Below are 21701 nucleotides of genomic sequence, written 5' to 3'. Positions count from 1 at the left end.
GGGACCCCTTGCCAAAAAAAGCCACTTTGGGCAGTCAAATATATTGCAAGGCTGGACAACTGGCATCTTTGGAGTATACATGCATTTCCATTCTTCCACTGGGCTGATATGGCCCTGAATGTCTTCTTCCACACATGAGACACTGCGGCTTTGAATGCCCCCTCCACAGGATGAGGAGCAAGCAGTCCAGGGTGTACTTTCCCATCTGGGTGGGGGAAAAAAAAGCAAAATAGAGAGCATCAGGAAAAGGAACCTCTGTTGCCCCCCACACCCCACCTCCACCCCCTCTCCCCCCCTCACTGAAGGCATAAACTACCATCTCCGGGAGATTGTTTTTCTGATTAATGTCAGTAAAAATTAATCAAATACATTTTTTCATAAATGGCCATAACAGCAAAGCACTCTCATAGCTGTTGTCTTTAAGTCAAATTAGTAATATGAAATCTCTTCTCTCCCACTAACCCAGTGACTACTACCACAGAAACTCTAAATAACTCTAACTTAATGCCTTTTATTTAATTGATGGGATTATTTTATCTTCCCAATTTGTCATGTTTTGAGGAATCTTTGTTACAAATCATGGGAAGCACAGTGTGCTCTGAAGCTGATGCTCCTTTTGCAGAAACATAAAGGGAAAGGGCAGTGTTTCTTCCCATGGAAAAAAATGAGGAAAAAACCAGAAAATGGGAGGAAATCACTAAAAGAAGACATGACTATACTGACAGGTTATGTGGCCTCTAACGGTAAACCACATGGGCCTGGTTTTCTTACAGTGGAGGCAGTGAGAGGAACGGAGAAACCATGTTTTCTCTAGATGTGCCAATTGAGAATGTAATGACAAATCCACAGAACAATGTGTATATTCTGAAAGGCTATGCATACTTAGGAGAATAATCCTTTTTTTTTTACAGTGGTACATATATAATATTGTTTGTATTGTTTTATTTCCTCTCTTACACTCAAGACACTGTCACAGATAGGATCTGGGACTGTTATCATGATCCACTGCAGCTATTTCTGTATAATCTTGTGCATCCCTGATGGTACAAAAGTGTGCATGCTCTATCTACCTGGAAACATCTCACAAAACCACCTTTTGGGATTTTTTTCCAAGGCAACTGTCCTTTGGATTAGGACATTAGAAATAATGTTTGAAATAATGATTTTTGTCATAAGTTTTCATTTTTTGATTTAATTTTTTTTTTTTTTCCCCCCCAGGAAACAAACCCACTTGTTTCCCCTTTCAGGCAAGAAGGAAAAAAAGTGTAAGGTAAGGATTTTTTTCTTCCCTCTTAAACATATGAATTATTTGTATTAAATAAGAATTACAGGATCAGCAAGATTGTTGAGCAATATGTAAAATGTTTATCTTTCCCTCTGATTTTGCATCATGTCAACCCATCTTCTTCTCATCAGCTCCAAGATAAGTCAGCACTACCTACACTTGGCACTGGCTGAAAGTGCCGTAAAACTCAATGTGAAGTGGCTTATGTTAATAGCTGATTATGAATGGTAAAGCCACCGATTAATTCTATGACTTATCACTAAGAAGTGGTGAAAGGATATTTACACCATGCCATATCCATCATCGTCTGCTCCGCGTAAGCCACGTATGTCATGGATGGGTAATTTTAGCCATGTTTTTAGACCAAATGTGTTACTTGTGGCTCTGCTGAACAAGTTTCCCAGCATACAGCTAAGGTTTGTCACTACCACAAATCTAAATGAAGAGGCCTCAAGCTGAAACTTATGAACAGCAGAAATTGTGGCAGCCAGCCCAAGCCAGCTTCCCTAGGCATAGCAGTGACACAGCACGAGGAATACCGTGGAGTCTTTGGGACAAGTTTCTAGATGTCCTAGGCAACCTCAGCAATACCAAACAGCTTAAATCTAGCAAGCAGTTTGGTCCTCAGGTTTTACATGAGTGTAAGATAGGATGGTGACATTTCTCTGGTGTACAGGTCTTAAAGCAGGTGCCACAGGACCTTTTGAGGTACAAAGGGTGCAACACTGACTGAGAATTTATTAAATGAATTAGTGTAGCATTAACAGTAAGCACTATATTGCTGAACCATACCTTTCTCTCTTTATGACAAAATTAAAGGCTGAGGGATTGCAGTAGGGAAATCTTGCAAAGATGCCTTCCCAGATTTGCTCTCCACTTCTCCTGGAGTGTTTGTCACTCTCCTCTGTCCCTGATATTAGCTGCCAGTCTCAGACAGGTAAAACAACAAGGACTTTGGTTGAGGGGATGTTTGTTTGTTTGTTTGTTTGTTTTGCCTAAACTCTGCAGGTTCAAAGGAAAGACATTTTTTATACCCCTGACCTGGCCTTGTCTCATGCCAGCCTCCTGGTGTGTTTTTTTGCTGCTCCCTCTGAGGTTTGGAGAGGAGACACGTGGCTGTGTCTTCCCTGTCAGGGTGAGGGAGGAAGACCTGAGCCCTCTTCATGGGTTCCTAGGAACACATGTGGGAGTGGGGGAGAGGGATAAGACGGGAACCAGCAGCAAGACACCAGGGGGAAAAAGGGGGCAGGACTCCCAGCCAGCAGTTTTAGTTGGAGCAATTGATGAGAGTGTTTAATGGAGAATAGTGAGGCCGAGAGAGTGGATGTAAAGAGACTCTTATGGGGTGAGACTATAATCCAGAACAGCTTGAGAAACAGCCTTAGTCTTTTGATCATTTTCAGTTTGGTTTTCTTTTTTTTTTTTTTTTTGTGTGCTTTCAGTGTTACTGAAAGCCAAATGCCTCAGGGCATTTTGAACCTTTATTTTGGATTTTGTTCAGCAGTAAAAAAGCCTCTGCCTAGCTGCCAGTTCAGGATGCTTTTGCCTTAAATACAGTCCCTCCACTGTTAAGTACTGCTGAATCATCCTCTGAGATAAAATTGTTGTCTGCCTTTTATCAGTGTATGTGCCCTTTGTACAGCTGAAATAAAATCTGTTTTATTCAAAGGTAGAAAGTTAAATCCTTTATTAACATCCTAGCTTCTATATTCCTTTCTAACAGAGGTTTAATTTTTAAGTTTAGGAGGTATGTATGTGGGTGTTTTTTAAATAAAGAACATAGAAAAGTCTTTTCCAGAAAAATTTGATGTAGGGATATATTTTATAAATGTCTCTCATGAATATTTGGTGATAATTGACCATGTATACAAAACCATAAGCACTTAGCTAGGAAGAGAAATCCAGATGACACAGATCATTGATAAAGGATGTCAACATGAATGGCAGCCACAATACTTGGCAAGTAAGCTGCTCTCCTCCTCGTCTTCTCACTCACAGTTTGGGGTGGGTTCATGATTTGGCTGGAGACTCTGTTGAAGGTGAATGCACTGTGCTTGCACACTGATGCTGAAAGCTCTCTGCATTAGGCCTCACCATGGTTTGAAGGAAGTTGTTTCCTCACCAGGATGAGATCAAAAAGTTGCCTAGGGGCTCTTTCTGTGATTTCATTACTCCCTGACATGATAAATTAATGAAGAAGGAAACACAGCACAATACTATTGCATGTTCAGGCAGTATTTCAAAACCAAAAGCTTGTTATCCTTCAGATACCAAACATTTTTACCAGCACCACTCTTATTCACTGCTTTAACCACTCATGTGGTTATTTCCATGAGAATCTCAAGTCTTTCATTAAAGACATCTTAACTGTGATATAATTAATAATACAAATCAGGCCTTGCTCCTAGTCCTGCCCATAATCTCTGATTTCTTAGGAAAGCAAATGGATTAATGCCCCTGGGGGAGGTTTTAACATGTGTTTTCAGGATCAGAACACAACACTACTGTCTAAACTCACAATTCACAAGCATGCAAGAAGCAGCACTGCCAGCAAGAGATGAAGACTGATGGTTCATTACAATGCCACAGGTCATAGTCTTGTTCAGAGGTGAGTAAAGGGAAGAAAATGGAAAGGTGTGAGAAAAAAGGGGAGGTGGACATGGCAGGTGAGGAAAGAGAAAGAAAGGGACCACACACTTAATAAATCTGCATTGCTGTTTCAGCTAAAATGTTTTTCCAGTTCTGCCTCAACAGAATTTGTAACAACAAGTTAGCAAATGCATGTAGATTAATCTGTAGGAGTTTAGAGCAAGAAAAAAGCAGCATCTGTTAACTTAATCTGAGAGCAAGTCAGAAATTCAGAGAAAATAAAAAAAGAAGTAAAGGTATTTGTTAATCCCAGCATCTGGTTGACTGTTTTACGTACCGAGGAAGGGGATGGTAGAGGTCATAGGGCATGATCTGCTTGTATCCATCACTGTTAGGAACAATAATGCCAACCCTCTGAGTAGAAGGTACACATAATAAAATAAACACTAAATGATTACATTATACAACTTTTTTTTTACATAGTATTACAAAAAAAAACCAAAGAAATGAGATGTTTTACCTAAGTTGCTATTCCATTCAAAACAAAACCAAATGCTCCCATCCTACTGTTTGAGTCATTCAAAGCACAAACCACTGATTACTACCTTATTCTTATGAATATGTTACTGTTTGACTAAGAAACCATCGATTCCCACAAGTGATCCAAATGAGTTGTCCAAATATTTAAATTTATGAGGTTACTACCTGTCATTAAAAAACCAAATTCTACATTTCATACTTGCATGGAGCTTGGATCCAAAGTCACTGGGGATAAGGGGAACTTGTATTTGCTTTGGGGAGCTCTACATCAAATCTTTTCTTAAACTATTACATGGTTATTTCTGCCCTATGGATAAAACGTCTGCTTTTACAGGGGCCAGGATTAGAAATGCGGGGAATCCCAGTGCAAGAATTCAAACCTGCAATTCTTGTCTCTCTACCCTAAACCAGCACAATTTCATTCATTGTCAGAACTTGCCTCTTTATTTTGTTTTTTTTTTTTTTTCTGGAAGAAAGAAGGAGCTGGAGGGAAGAGTAACATGTCATGTTGTAACTTTGTTTGTTAGATTGTTTGGTTTTGGTGTTGTCATAACTGGTGTTATTGGTATTTCTAAAGGTTATAGAAGACAATAGTGTAGATCAAAATTAGTAATTATCTGAATCATTATCATGCCAGTTAAGTACGGGATAGATGTCACTTGACTTATTGGCAACTACAGGGTCTCACTGAATTGCTAGTCTGGAATTTCATTTTTTGTCCACACATTTTATAGATTCTGACTCTCAGTAACTCTACCCATGCTGTCTCCCAATTATCAAGTGTATCTATTAATGGCAAATTGATGATCCCAGATCACCTCATCTATCCATTTCATCAAAGACACAGTGCAACAGGGGGCAGGTGGGCAGAACCATTGAAGAATGAATGTCAATTGCATTAAAATAAAAACTGTGTCCCTACTCAGGTTATGGAGATAGAAGACTGACAAATTAATGAAGATGGCTTTTGAGAACCTTATACAGATTCGAGGTGCTAGGTATGCTGCTATGGATGGCTGCAAGGGAGAAGGAGCAAAGGAGAGGGAAGAGAGTAAGTACACTCCATCCTCAACACAGTTAACTGAAAAATGCTGTAAGCATTCAAAGGAGTCATGTCATGCTAAGGCTAAAAGGGTCTATTCTTCTTTCAGTCAACAGGGGTTTTATGTGCTTAACTTGTCCATGATAGGAGAAAGGATCCCTTTGTGTTTTCACAGTGAGGAGTCAGTGCCAGGTTATCGTGCTGGAATTTTCCAGCAAAAGCGCGGGAAGACGCTGGAGGCCTGGGGGTACATGATGGGGACTAGACAGCTCTCCCCTAAGATCAGCAGCCTCTGCAGTCACAGGAGCCTTCTTCATGACTGTGTATATTTGCATATTCTGAGAGCTGCCTTTCTCCACAAAAATCTAAAAATCTAGGACAGACAGTTCTGGTACTTGGAAAAACCAAATGGGTCATTTAGAGTACGGCCAATGAACAAGTATTTTTGGAAAAGTCTGAGAAATTGTGTAGTAGTATTTGAAGAAGATGTAAGGGGACTTTTTCTGAGGGTTTCTTGCTCATGCTACCGGGAATCTCTGCTGTTTTCCTGACTCTGCTACCACTGCTGCTCAAGTCCCACTCTGAAGGCTTTTGCACTTTCCAGCTCATCAGCTTACTGAGAAGCGGTTGGAAAAAAGATTAATATACCAAGTTCAGAAATGAAATAATTATACTATAAAAGCATCTAGTGCCTAAGAAAGAAACAGATTTCAAAACATTTCTCGCTCATTGCAGCAAGAAATGTTTTCTTTCTAATAAACATGGTCTATATGCATAATCCAGGTCTACATGCATTAGAATGCATAATATCTAAGGCCATTCCAATGGAAATAACCACACCACATCCAAACACTGTTATGAAGATTAAATAACATTTACAAAGCATTAGATTAATATTGTCATTGGAAAGGTTTGACCCTCAAAGAATTTAGCATACATAAATTGCATTTCTGTAAATGGTATAGAGCTCCACGGAACTACTGACACCGTCTTTGTGCACATGTGAGGAGCTGCCGAAGAGTCTCATTTTGTGACTGCAGGATAATGTTCACCAGCAATGTATGTCCCATGGTCACAGTGAGGAAAAAGATTCCCACAATAATACACAATGGCTTAATTTATGACTTTAAAAATTGGCTTGAAGACACAACAGAACAGCAGATGGTCATTGTACCATTAATGACAACAAGCTAGTCTTATGTGGTGTTTTTGTGTGTGTTCCACAAAAAAAAAACCCAAAACCCAAAAAAACCCAAAACCTAAACCAAAAAACCCAAAAACAAAACCAAAAACAACCAAGCCTAAGTGAACTATTTAAAAAATACCTTAGAGATTACTTTGGTGAATCCTGTACTTTTGACAGGAAAAAAATTGGTTTAATTTCTGAATCTATCTGTCCATCATACTCCTGTAAAAAGATGGAAGAAATCTAGTTTATGGGCTTTGTTCACTGTACATTACTCAGCCAATGCAAAAGGAGTGGTGTGCTAAATGAACAGAGCAAATAATAACAACTCCTCCACTACACTGAGATTTCTGGCTGATGTGGGAGTAGTTAACAGGACTCATTCCCACAACACCTAGAGTAAAATGGCTTTGGCAGGAGCAGGAGCACAAAGCAAGTTATTTTGAAGATCTGTTGTGTCTCCTAAGCCTGAAATCTCCCATGTCTTTCAGACCAACAAGTTGTGTCATATACTCTGCAGATTGGTTTGTTTTCCTCCTGAGTGCTGGCAGCTCCTGCACGGTTACTCTTCCAAGGCACACGTCCAGCTGGAGAGGGAGCTGAACATGCCCGAGGAGGGTGTGCCTCACCCAGGTCTGCCATCTCTGCAAACGTTCTGCTTTCCCTTGGGATGGGTGCCTGCAGTAACGTTCCTTGAAAGTCATGTTTGGTGTCGTCTTCCCTAGTACTCCTTTTCCTCCTTAAACTACCCCTCAGCACCAATAGCAGGCGTGCATGCAGTTCTCTTGTAACTTCCAGGTGGCTTTCTCTCCGACAAGGTGCCAGCACTTCCCACCTCCCTCTCTTGCAGGCCCATGGCTCTTGGGCCGGGCACATGCTGAGCCAAGCAGGGCCACAGGATCTACAGCTGGGAGAAGAGCCAGCAGAGAGTAAGGACATGTCTCCCGGAGATGCCTCAGGGTGTTGTGACCCTGCATGGGGACGAGGTGCGGAGGACGGGAGGGGGTGGAGGCCCTGACACTTGTGCTGGTGCTCCTGCACACTGCCATGCCAGTGCCCAGCCTCTGCAGGACACTCACACGCCTCCAGCTCCAGTTCTCAGAGTCACTTCTGCTGGGGGCTCTGTTTTCCTTGGGGTTTCCTAGCTGCCATGCTGCAGCCACGGGGCTGCCGGCACTCCAGGGTGGCTGGAGCAGTTACATCTCTTTCCTCATGGGGACTTGCACGGTGAAGTTTTAGGCTTTCACTGATCTGTTGGACTTGAGAGCAAATGATCTGCATGGCAGGTACTATACCATCTAAGCAATGGTCCAAAGTATGCCTAAGATAATAATAGCAATCAGCAAATAATAATAAAAAGTTGAAGCAGGTTAAGTTGGCAGCTGACAGCTGATTCATTAAGTGAAAGGAAACACTTGGAAGCCATGAAAACAGAAAAAACCAAGAGTTTTGCATCCAAGACAGCATCTCCCTGAGAGCCGCTATTATCACTGGACAGACCACAGGTTTGTGAACAAGTCTTCAGTTTAACACTACAAATCCCGACAACTAAGGCAGTGTGTGATACTGCACCCTCCCCTACAAGTACTCTGTGCCAATGTCACAGTGTGACATTATCACCTCATGATACAAAAATGTTTTCTTGCCTGGGAAACTGGTATCTAGGCCCTAAAATAGACGCTATCTGTTAATGTTTCCCATGTGTTACTCTGTAAAACTACCACTATTTCCATTCAGAGCTGGGACAGATGACATCTACAGTAACACCACAGGTCCAGGCAACACCGGTTTTTGAATGCCTACTGTTGCAGTTAGAGAGTATCATAAGTCTCAATTATGCTACCAGTATGAGTTACTTTTCTGGTTTCTAGACCATCATGCTTAATGCTAAGATACAGACAGCACTGTGATCATACTTTCACATTACACTCTATCAGTGTGGAACTTGAAGAACTCCCATATATTTTATATTTATGTATCCTTTTATATGGTCTTAGTACTTTACAGATTGGTAAAAGCCTTTGTCCCCTACCTAAACATTTTTAAATGGAATGTACTTAAAAATGCAAAGGGCTGCCAAGAAAGCTATCCTTCTGTGTCAACCTCCAGAAAAAACTCATACTTTGGACAGCATGTCTGTTCAGCACAACAGTATTTCACCTTTATAATAAATGACTTGTTCATGGTGTACAGATTACTAAGAAACATATGGTTTACTTATCATTGTCACGGAGTGCTAAAAACTAATCTCTTTACAGGGCTTGAAATGGGTGTCATCAATTTCAAGCAGCAAAAGTACTTCCTTCCTGTAGCCTGACTGTAACGCTACTGAAGATCTTCTCCCTTTTTATTCAGTTTAATATTTTATGATGCTTTGGATGAGCAGTGCTTGATACAAAGATGGAAATTTGTTGTAATTTCCCACTGCTAAACATTATCAACTGAATATCCAGCAAAAATTTCTGTAGGTGAGCATCTTACTACTTGCTGCAGTTTTGGTCCCTTCTAGGACTTATATAATGACTACGTTTCCTGTAACTTTATCTTGGGCAGAAACATATGTGTATTTGATGATCACAGCAGTCCCAGAACTACTTTCCCACCTCACAGTTTGTTATCTGATGTTTCCTGACAGCTCCTTTCTGTCTTTCTTTAATCCGAACTATCTGCTTAGAGCTGAATTTGCTCTTCTATTCACAGCTTTTAACACTCTGACAAATACTTCCTGGCCCACCTTCCCTGCCTGTTCTGACAAAATCGTTTTCTAGCTTAATTTAAATGCCTTTTAACCTGCCCCCCCCCAAAAAAAATCAAGGCTCTGTCAAATAATTTACCTTGAGAAAAAAATTGCCTCTTTAGGCATTAGGAGTATCTGCAGCTCATCTTTATTCTGCCCTTGATCTCAGGTGACCCTGATTATGACTATCAGAATGTTGCCACTGCTATCAGCTCCTTTTCCATCAAATCCTGCATCTGGAGGCATATGTACTGCTATTTCTGCTCAAATGTATCACTATTTCCAACTCAGCCTTCCTGAAAACTTAAGTGGTGCTTCCTTTTTTGCTGGTCTGAATTTGTTTTGGCCTCCTAAACTTCTCTCCCGCTTTTTTCATGCATAGTGCATCACTTCAGCTCATTTCTCCAGCAACCTTGGTTCCTCTGTTAAAACTGTTAAAAAATCTCGCTCCATAAATATACAGTTGGAATGATTGATGCCTGTTGACTGTGCTCTCCCATTTGCAGGCAGCATCCTTATTAATATTAGTCTCACTTCTCCCACAACTGCAACTTCAACCATGCTGGTGGAAAAGGCTTGTTCTCTCTTCTGCTTTGATGGCTAAAACCTTCATGTCTTCTCTTCCTCTGGAATGGCTATCTTTTGCTGTCTTTAGAATCACTCATGTGCATACATTTGGCTCTAGAAATTGAGACCAGGCGCAGCAGTCAGAGGCAACTGAGGTTCAGAGGGCACTGTAAGGCAGAAAGGCTTTCTTGATGCCCCTATAACACCGTAGTGCAAATCCACAGAAATGACCATTTGCCTGAGGCACATTGTTGCAAAAAGCTGGAGTCCTGTCAAAAAGCCCTGTATCTGGGGTAACTATGGGATAATTTACGTGAAAGAGTATTAAAAACAAAGCTTAAATCTATCATGTGTCGCAGTCAAGGGCAGTAACAATAAATGAGTCATTGTGTCTCAGACCCCTCTCATCACTGCAGATCTATGGCTGCTACTGTGTAAATCAGAAAGTGCAGCGTGTCTTTTCAGGAACATGCCAGCATCCAGTTTTGTTCATCTTCCAGAAAGAATGCAGCAAATATGGCAACACTGCACTGCTGTGATACTTGGCTTATAACTGTAGTCTAATACAGTACCTTTAGGGAAGCTAATAACAAGCAAAAAAGTATGCGTTTGGCAATTTCCTGCTTCAGCTGCTAAGTTGTAATGAGGCTAGGAGACCTCGGTTACTGATTTAACAGGGTACTCTATGTTGCCCTTTTAATCATCACCACCTCCTTTTCTTTTGAAGGAAGCATATTAAAGTTATCATGCACATATCTTGCCCTGTTGCCCATGAAACTGTGTACACTTTCACATCACCAAGTACATTCGGAACGTCTCACTACTTGGGATTACTGTGAAACGGCCATAATACCCTAACAGCCTCCTGTCTGCTTTTACCTGTACTTCATTGCTCTTCTTAGATTAGCTGAAAATTAACAACTAGCAGGTACAGTTTGATATACATTTGTGGTTTTTTTCTGCTGATGCCTGCCTCCGTCACCACTCAGTGTGGATAGCTAAGTGAGAATGCCAAAAGTAAAAATTTGATGAGTAGGAAGAGGCGTGTGCAATCCTGCTGGAGGATTCCATAAACTGTGTATATCTGAGAATGCCTTCAGGTCTCTTGAGTCTTGCTTGAACTAGAGATTTTTCCCAAAACTTTCCGCATGCCTACAGATAACACTGTAGGCAAATTCCAGGGTTTTTCCTGTAGAAATCAGACTGACATTATTGGCAAAGTGATAAAGGAAGAAGCTGACATGCTAATATGAAATTTTTGAGACAGTTGATGCATGAAGTTAGAATCTTTCCTCAAGATGTCTCTGGAAATCTTCATACACCATCTAAAAGAACAAGTAGAGCTTTTGTGGCTCAGAAAACCCCACACTGACATGTAGCAGAGATAGGAAAAAAATAGAGGAGATAATGGTAAAAAGCTGGGGATGCCACTTAAAAGCTGAAGATGAAATCTAGAAGCAGCACCGATGTTGCTGCAGAGAGTAACCTGTTAAGCAGGTGAACAATCAGTAGGGTGAAAACTTTTCTCATAATTGTAAAAGTTGCTTTTTGGAGGAATGTCTGTGAATTATGAAAGAAATGGTATCTTCAGTTTATAGCACCTCAGAGCTGTCCTATGTAAGTGTCCGGCACACCCAGTTAAATCTAAACAGACTTCTTCCCAAAGCAGAAAAAAATTCCATTCACCCTTCACTAGAGGCTTTCAGACAGGAGGATACTGATGGCAGTTAAAAATTCTCCCCTAAACCTTCCAGTGTGTGAAGTTTTGGATACTTAAAAGATTTGCAATTAATTAAATATGATAAATCTTAATGTGGGGTTTTGACACAAAGAAGGGGAGTGTACTATATTGAACTGGTCACTGTTCACATCAGTAGATATTATACATATATTTACTACTCAAGAATGGACTGTTGTAAAATCTTAATGGACTGTAAATCAGGAAATGGTTTTTTCTATCTTTCAAAGGTGGGAGACGGATCCCAAAGATGGCTGATGAGAGAGGCTGGATAGAGCACTGATACCATGTAGGGTTGAAAAGAGACTCGGTGTCATGATGCATCATCTGTCTTCCAAGACACTAGTAACTTCCAAGACACTAGTAACTGTCTTGCTCAAGTGGATGGGCCACCTTTACTTAGTCCAAAAAAACCAACAATGTATGAATTACATATGTTTGGTAAGTAAACTTCCACACACTGCTTATCCTCTGAGTATGTGAGAAACTGGGTTTGCAGACAGGAAAGTCAATTCCATTTCCAAATTCGTTCAGTCTAAGCTTTTTTTGCTACTCATGATGCCAGCAATACTGCTAATTATTGCCGTAATACTCTGTAACCCACAATAAAGTAAAATGCTTCTATGCATTAAGCCTGAACAGGCAACTAATTGCAGGCCCACACAATATTCATGGTATTCATTTTAACTTTTCTTTCAGCCTGCCCTTTGCTGAAAATTTTAATGTAAGCTTTTCTACAGTAACCCCCCTCAGTTGCTTTATTCAGCGCCACTGTGGTCTTCCACAATTATTTTCCATGGCATTCATTGACACAGCATAGGAACAGTCAGCAACCACTAATCAGCTATGCCTCACTGGAACTGGGTTTGCCAGGAAAAATTATCATCTTCGTTTTATACCGGCGAAGCACAGCGTCTCCCACACAGCAAAGACACTGCAGAGCCAAGACACCCTCCTTGCCCATGCTCCTGACCCCGTTGTTCTGCTTCACCTACCCTCTTCCTGACTGTAAGAAAGCATGGAGATTCCAGAAGTTACCACAGATTTCCTCTGGTTTTCTGTCTGGGTTGTTGATTCTTGAATTCTTTACAGAGGCACTTTTGAAAATAATAATTTGCAATTTGGCATTCTGTGAGGATATTTCTAAAAATGCAATTCCTCTCTGTTACTGCCTGTACCCTGGGATAACATAGCTGTACTTCTAAATGACTCTCCTTCCCCTCAGGGTGTTTATATCAACAACTTTGCCTTGTTATGTCTTATATAAAACAAAAATTGCTTCCTGACATTTGCCCAGCGGTGATTTTTTTTCTCTTTCTTCCTGTGTACCAGGCAGTTTTCTGTAATATCGTTTCAGAATATGTCATTTAAAATTATCGTTAAAAGTATGGAAAATATCCATAATAAAAATTCCAAAGGCAAATTACATATTTGACTCAGAACTGTATTTTAAAAAAAGGCAGCTCAGGCTTAAAAAAACCCCAACCAAACAAAACAACAACAAAAAACCCCACAGCTACATAAAACTATTTTTTCATTGGTACTCTGAGAGGTGAATCTACAAGACATTTTCCATATCAATTCACACCTTTCAGCAAACCTTTTTCTGAGACATTCATATTTAGGTCTCTTACCTGATCATACCTGGCCTCTACTTTACTGTTATTTGTCCCAAGCAATGCAAAGAAGAATTCAAAGAAACAATTTTTGGTCTGAGAAAATCACTGAAGAAAAAATACAGGAACTTCATTATAGTAAGGTTTCAAATTGCAACTGTTAATATATTTAAGTAACCTGAGATTTTGTGTGTGTGTGTGTGTGTGTGTGTGTGTGTGTGTGTGTGTAAAGTGCTAGAACAAGAGAAGCCAGATACTGACCTTAACAGAATATTGTTAAATGAAAAAAAAATGGTCTTGTTGGATTGTGGGAAAGCAATCTTTAAATCGAAAAATCACTTCTAAGTACATGCTCAACAGGAAGTACTTTTCACAAAGCCCTAGTGAAATTTCATTCTTAATATTACATCCTTAATATATCCTAATGAAATACATGATAAAGACTGTACAATACTGTTGGGACAATATTGAATTTTGAGATTTGATATTTCCACTTTTTAAGTCTGGGAGATTCTCACTTTGAATGTAAAACTGTATGAGAACATTTCTAGCTTTAATTATTTGCACACAGAATTGCCATAAAAACATGTTTACTAGAATAATGGAATATAAACTGTTGTACACTCTGGGTAAATGTGTCTGCAGTGACAATGACATGTGAGTCTTGACTCCAGTTGCAAAAAGTCAATGAACTTAATGAAAACTTTCTATAAGGGATAAAAACTATCTTGAGCTTTGCATGATTTGTTCTGCTCTGACAATGCCTAGCTAGTCTAAAGCCAACATACCTGGTTCAGGAAGCAATCATCCTCAGCTGGGTGGTCCCATAGCTCCCTAAGGCATCCTTCTGCTCCTGGCTAGGACATCTTTTTTCTGTGGCAACCTCCAGCAATCTGAAGGGCCATAGCAGCTTTTTTAGGTGATGCCTGAACCTGCTTTATCAAACTTGGCACAAAACTAGTCTAGACGGAGAGAAGCAGGTAAATAAACGGCTTTAGGGCATCCTTGCCCACATGCCTGCTGGGCTGCACTGAACCATCTTTTAGCAAAGTCCCACAAGAGGACCAAAAGGTTCAGATCAGACAAACGCTTGCAGCTTGTGAGTGGCTGCATACTGACTTCAGCTGAAGTTCAGGGGAATTGGTGCCACAAAGGATCGGTCCTTTTTGTGGTTTTGTTCCTTTTCTTATACATAGGAAATCCAACCCTGTCATCTTAATATTTTTGCTATTATTCTTCTGATGGAGAATGTTTGACAGGGGAGCAGAGAAGAGTCTCTTGTGCGGGGCCAAATGGTATTGATAAGTAGAACAAATTCCCGCGTTACATTCTTACAAGCTGCCATGACTGCAAACAAGCTTTTTTATTAAGGAGAAAAAGTAAAAAACCCATAAAAATAATGCCAGAGCTGACTGACCTTGCAGGACAAGGATCCAGATTACACTCTTGAAGTTTTGGCTTTGGCTTGATATTTTCAGGATAATAGTGACAGTATTGATCTGCTACTACCCGGTTGCTTCTCAGATCAAAACATTCAGCAGATGTCAGCTGATAACCTGCAACACACAGTAGAAGAAATAATATGTGATGTGGTGCTCTTCCTGTCTCTCTCTGAAGTGCATCTAAGTTCTGGTTTGCTACAAAGCAAACTGAAAATATCATTGCTTTTGGACAAAACAGCTGCTGTCTTACAGACCAGATTGAAAACAACAACTTAAATTGCATGTAGTAGGAAACAAAAGATAACCACTATGATTGAATAAAAATTCAGCAGCCTAGAGCAAAAAGAAAAAAACAAATGTTGATGTTTCTTTGTCACCAAGATTCATACACTCAGTTCAGAGGACAAAGCTGCTGGTGGGGATGGGGGCTAGTGAAGACATCTTGTGATTCCAAAGTAGGCTCAGATCCCATCAGCCCTTATGTTTGGCAGCTGTAACATTAAATGCAGACACGTGGATATCAAAATGTACTGTAAGTACAGAGCCTAGTACAATGCTAAAAAATCTAAAGGCTACTACCACCGTTGCCACATGCCTCCATTCACTTAGATTTAACTACTTTCATTTTCAGATTTTGCCCTTTTTTAAAGGTCCAAAATCACAGTGCAGCAGTTGGGACAGATCCTGTATCCAGACGACTGTTTCTGGAATACAGTGGCAATTCATTACCTCCTCCACAGGATGCTGAACAAGGAAAAAAATCAGTTTCCCTCCATCGGTGAATGATAGGCTGATAGAAGATAAACTGAACTGAACTGTCAGCAGCACCAGCATAGCGGATCTGAAAAAGATGCAACCTGATATAAATACCAGGAAGAAGCATTCTGCCACATGCATACTGCAGTGTTGAGCCATCTTGAAGCTACATGAAACACAGGAGATACTATGCAATGAGAAAATTAAATGCACAAAACAGCATAGACTGGTGGCAAAATCTTGGCTGCAAAACAGTCAAATACATCTCCAGCCATAATCCGTGGCATTTTTTACCATTCTGAGACAATGTTCTGAAATAATGAATGCATGGTAAAGGCATGGTTAGTGCTACTGCATAATTTCCATCAGAAAATCCCCTACCACTACCTGCTGCCCCTGCTACTTTGACATGGATTTTAGATTTTTAATATTTCCCAACCTCCTTCTGAGACCATGTATACCTTATTAGACAGTTCAGAGTAAAAATATGTGAGGCTGTGCTGTAAGAAATACAAAAGTATAAAAATTCTAATTCAAGATTTTTTTGTTTCCGAGGTGAGGTCTCTTTTTGATTCTTCTTTGTGTTACTGTCATTATTATAAGGCCATCATTCTGGTTACTTTATTTTGGCTACAGAAATGCTCCTTTCAGTCATATGCATGGACTCTTGGCTGGAGCTAAGTGCATGTTTGGAAAACACTCTTCAGAGCCGACAAGTACTGCCAACTTTTAAGCCACCTGAGCTTCACTATGCTTTCAGTACTTCGTGTGCTGAATGGATTTCCCATATAAACAAGAGTTTGTAGTGCAAGGAGTGCAATAAGAAAATAGACCTTTATAATACTAAAGCAGCACCACGTGCACTTTGCCCAGCAAAAAATTCTCCCTGTTTGATAGCTGTGTTGATTAATACAGTTATGGCAACTTCAAAATCTCTGCAGGGCATCCCGTGTCCTTACCTCTAAGTCTCTGATGAACACTTGGCCAGAGAAGAACAACAATGATGCTACTAAAAGCCTCTCCTAATAGATTATTTGTCCTAGGACATAATGCATCTGTGTTGCTTGGGCATCTCTACATCAGTGGTATGAAACTATCGCAGGAGAGAAAACTGCCGAATCACAACCAGAAAATATGAGCCCTTCTCCAAGTCAGTACTCCCTGCTCTCAGGAGCAATCCTCCCTGCTGATGTTTTAAAACATTTCGGCACTGCCTCCTTTTTCTTTGCCCAAATTTTGAACAAGTTGCCCTGTTTTGGAAACTCCATTTTTCAAACTGCCTTTCCTTTTCTCTCTTCCCAAACATCAAGAGACAACATCAAAGAGTGGACTGTGAAACAGAAGCAAAAATATGACAAATTAAGCTGAACAGAGTAATCTGCATTGTTTGTTTTGCTTTCCCCTGTAGATGGACAGAAACATGATTACAAATCAAAGTATATCTTGAAGAGAAGGAGGAAGGCAAAAATAATCTAGGATATGTTGATGGTTGTAAGAGATCTGGCCCACCGAGACTAAAGTTAATTAGAGTAAATGGTGATGTAAATTCCCAATAGGAAAAAAAAAAAAAATACAGCTGTAGCAATACAGCTTCTTCGGCAAATGGGAGGCCTTTTGAATGGATTAATATTATTTGAGTCCATGTGTCAGAAACAGGATATCTGACTCCTTGTGCAGAGATGGTGCATTAATCACACACTTCAGAAAGGTCTTTCTGGGCTCATGAAAGCCCCACACACTCCTGGGAAAAATGTTCTATTATGCTGGAAGCCATTCGGGGTGGTCTCTGACCTGAATGTGCAGAAAAAGCATTCAGTGGGGAGAATTCCACTCTTAGGCTTTGTTTTTTAAGGATCATCACTGATTTTTAAACTCGGAAGATCTACTCAGCAGTACAGTCTTCAGTGAATCATGAAGAACAGACCAAGAGCTCACACAGAGCCTACTGTAAAAGGAAGGGGAGGAAAAAGAGGTCACAACAAAAAAAAAAAAGAAAAAAGTCAGGAAGACAGTAGAGTTTCTCTCTCTGTAGACTGTTCATCCATGTCTACAAAATTAGCTGTCTGTTTTGACACAAAGAAAAGACAGATGTACATCTTTTCCAGTCTAATGTGGAAGCAATTCATACAGCCATGGTAACAACATAGGTGGGAATGAATTACAATGAGCTACAGCCATGAGCTAAAGTAATACAAAACAAGCAAATGAAAGAAGCAGGCAGTGTCGTTTATTTTTTTAAGGAGTACTGTAAGCAGAAGAGGAACAATATATGGTGATTCCACACAGCAAAAATTTCTTTGTGATTTTGTTTGACAGTTTCTTAAAGCTAAGATCTTGATCCAGGAGAAAACATCAATGGCTGCTTGAGCTTTGCAAAACTCCAAGTGAGACTTGATAGCGAAATGCTTTTAAGAAATATCCTGGTTTTGTTGCACGGGGCCAACTTCCACACACTGTAATACTCAGCTCTGGAGTACGGTGAAACTTTTTACCCTTGCAGTATTTGCAACACCCTGCTAGCTATGACAAATGCTAGAGCTTCAAAAAGAGATGGTCAATACTTGAGAAACTTCAGTTAATGTTTAGTTAGCCCTCTAACTAACAGTGAGTTTTGCATCCTTACGTCACTGAACCAGAAAAAATGGCAATCATTCATTACGTTTGCAAAGAAAACACTACCTAAATTTATTAATAGCAAACAGCAGAAGTACTCAGATCTTGCAGAGCACTGAGCCCTGCATTTGTGCATTGCAACTCCCTAGAGATCATCCTTGACTTCCTTGAGATTTCAGGGAAGTTTGGGAGTATTCTGGACATCAGAGCAGGCCTCACCACTTCATAAGACCCAAAAGGGTATTACCACTCTTATGAAGAGTTGGTTAAAATGAGAATACCCAGACTATTCACCAAAAATTATCTATCTTGCCAACTGTCACTAGAAATAAAGACAACCTTTTTTTCTTGTAGAAGAACATTGAAAAAAAATCATTTTTACCTTGCTTTTTAAAATTAATTTTGTAAATGACTGTTAGTGAGGGTGCAACAGAGACACAAACTGCTGCTCGGGTGAAATTTGGAATTGATAAAATGCCATATTGATTTTGGGAACATCCACAGAAAGTTGAAAGAAACCAACAAACTTCATAATTAAAATACAAAAGCAGCGTATTTTTGAATTGTTCTGTCCTGTGACCAAGAGACTGCAGTTTCTGACTTCCCCTTTAATATGTGTTGTTTTTCCTATAGCCCCCAAATTTGATTAGTTCACATAAAAACAAACAAGCAAAGTTCCCCAGAGCTCAACCTTTTCATGCTTAATTTTCGCAGCATATGCCTGAACCATTTGTTTATGTGCACGGAACAACACATGGCCTGGCCTACAAAACTGCACTAAGTTTATTGGGGGGTTGTGAAATTTAATCAGCAGTTTATTACCAGGAATCATAACCAAGCTATTATCAATATTAAATATAGGGTTAAATTATAAAAAGTTTATTCAATGAGATATTCTCATTTTATGAAATGATATATGTTGCAGGAGGAAGACAGACCATTTTGTGTGTGTGTGTGTGTGTGTGTGTGTTTGTGTCCCATACTGGGGACAAGGAAAGGGAATTATTATTGCATACCATCTTTTGTCTTATGAAATTTGATCTGGTATATTATGATCTAGGTTCATGCTTATTCAAAAAAGTTATAATGGATTTTTCCACATTACTATTACAAATGCTTTCTGCAACTGCCAAATTCCAAATCATCAGGTTTGATTTATTAATGAGAAGCTCAGTGTTAAAGTCTTCTAAGTAACAAACAGAGGAACTGGGGATGAAGGTGTGGAGAGTTACTCTCATGTGGCATATGTAATTTTATGCTTTTTGAACAGTAAAACCAAAGTTTGTGTAATGCTTTCCTTTATTTAATGTGCTTTAATATTCCTGTTTGTATGTAGTGACACCTTACATTGAAAAAGAAGGAAGATGTGCCAGAGATCTGTTGTTGTTCCTAATTTGTCATGAAGCAGCAATAGGAGACATTGTCATAGGAAAATAATTTTACAAGCTTGTTCAAAATAATATAAAAAGTACAAAAAGTGTAAATCATAAGAGATGCTGGAGGTTTTCACGGAAACTAACACAGGACTACACCATGATTCCTCTGAGCTTGCCTTCTAATTCCCCCGGAATGCTGACAGGACCTCTGCCTTTGAGCTCCAAGGAACATGTCTACTGTCCACTCTTGCATTCATGTCCTTGATTGTGATAGTCCAGGTTTGGATCAGCTTGATTTTAGGGCTGTCTTTATGTGGAAGACAGTTCTCTCAGTTGCTTCTCAATTCAGCCTCTAAATCAGCCAGAGAAATCACTGTGAAATTACATTATCACCAATTTACATGCTTTACAAAGCGTCTCTGAATTAAATTTGCTCACCATGCCTCAGCCTTGGATTAAGCTGTGTTCCATTAGGTGATTAGGATGACTGTTAAAAAGCCTTAAGACTAAATCTCTCAAAGCCAAACCAGAAAGCTACAAGGTTCAAATCTTTTTTTTAAATTCCATTACTCTCCCCAGAGGAAAAACAAAATAGAAAATCAGTGCAATGGATGGGGTAGGATAGCTGGCAGCAACGGTGTCTGTTGTGTCAGCTGTAACAGCCATGGTAATCTGTACAGAATTCACCACTAAGTGCAACAAAAGCAGAACCTTCTCAAATGAGAAGACCAAAGTTATTCCACAGTACCAAAGGCAATCTTAAATACACTAAAACCAACCATGCTGCACACTCACCATAGCACCCCACTCATCTATGGAAAGACCATTTCACCACAGACAATGGGCTCCCAGGGTAAAAGAATCCACCTTTGAGCAAGCCATCTTAATCCCCACTGCAGAATATTTATTAACTTTAAATTAATAATGGCAGTACCTAATAAATTAATGTAAAAAAAAACCACATCATATATGATAGATGCTGTTTGAAAATAAAATTAACAAGATAAAAGGGCTCAAAATCATTTGTTAAAATGATGAAAACTGAGTAAGATCGGCATGAAAGCTTCATAGTACTTAAAATTGACTGATTTTTGAAATAGATAAGATGTAAGTAATTTACACAATACCAGAAAAAAGTTACAGAAAAAGAAAAGGGAAAATTACAAATAATAATTTGTCAAAGGAATAGAAAATAGCATGTCTAAAAACTGCCTCTATTGCCTGAAATGAAAACCTTACAGTAAACTTCAGATCAGCAGATTTTAAAGAAGTATGTGAGATTAATGGTAACACATCTTCATATCCAAACAGCATCCACCCAGCAGTTTCAAACCAAAGTTTGTGCCCTTTGAGGAGCACAGGAATGTAAATCACGTATGATCACTTGTAGCTTATTTTCCTGAGCAAGTGGTTGTTTAAACCACAGGGAAATAGACATAAAATTGTTCACAACCATTTTAGAAGGGGCTTCCTGAGTAATGCATGTAACCGCAGACCAAAAATCTCTATCTCAGTTATAGGGTCAGTAGGTAGAATGAAAATACAGACCAAAACGCAAAGATGGGTCCCTGAGGAGGGTGATGCTCTCCAAGTATTGTGGTTTGCTTTCCAAAGATTCACAAGGGACACTGATAAAGTTACTTTAGGTACCAGTTATCTTCTAGGTCCCTCACCAAAGGTCCTAGACAAAGTTCACTTGAGTAACAATACCCTCCCATGGGCTGCTGACTGGGTAACAGAGAGTGGCCTATTCTTGCAATGGATGAAGGACCTGTGGAATCCGTCAGGAATGTGTGCTAGGGCATGAGTTGTTAGCCAGAGCCCCAGATGAAGAGGATAAAGGGTCAATCACGAGCTGAGCAACTTTGTTAATGAAAAAAACCTAGGAATGGTAGGTAAAAATGAAACTCTGTGAAAACACTCAAAGTTTTTACAGTCTAAATTCAAATTCAGTAAAATAAAAATAATGCCAATGGGAAAAAACCCCAATTAATTATATGTGCTAATTATACATTAAAATGTCCTCCACATTGCCTACCGCTGTTCAGAGTGTTAGTAGGGTTGTTACACTCATTCCTCTGAACATGAGGTGAGTGTGCAGCAACAGTTAAAAAGATTAATGGAATATTAGAGAGAAGAAGGAAAAAAAGAGTAGAATACATTTGTATCCTGATATATAGTTCACTCTTTCTCAACACATATATTTATATATCA

General features: G+C 39.6%; 1 protein-coding gene across 1 annotated transcript in view; it reads right to left on the bottom strand.

The window, feature by feature from the left end:
- The window catches only part of ADAMTSL1 (ADAMTS-like 1), a gene marked incomplete at both ends in the record, with an annotated part of 76479 nt that extends 60896 nt beyond the window's left edge, over window positions 1-15583 (bottom strand). Inside the window, 4 exons of the mRNA XM_010159494.1 lie at window positions 6-205; window positions 4212-4262; window positions 14718-14856; window positions 15472-15583. Coding sequence (XP_010157796.1) covers window positions 6-205; window positions 4212-4262; window positions 14718-14856; window positions 15472-15583 — 502 coding nt within the window. The remainder of the gene's footprint in view (window positions 1-5; window positions 206-4211; window positions 4263-14717; window positions 14857-15471) is intronic.
- Between the last annotated feature and the right edge of the window lie 6118 nt (window positions 15584-21701).

This window comes from Eurypyga helias, unplaced genomic scaffold, assembly GCF_000690775.1.
Source record: "Eurypyga helias isolate BGI_N326 unplaced genomic scaffold, ASM69077v1 scaffold44019, whole genome shotgun sequence".
NCBI lineage: Eukaryota > Metazoa > Chordata > Aves > Eurypygiformes > Eurypygidae > Eurypyga > Eurypyga helias.
Note: the sequence above shows the minus strand (reverse complement) of the source record. Positions and strands in the feature narration are given on the sequence as shown.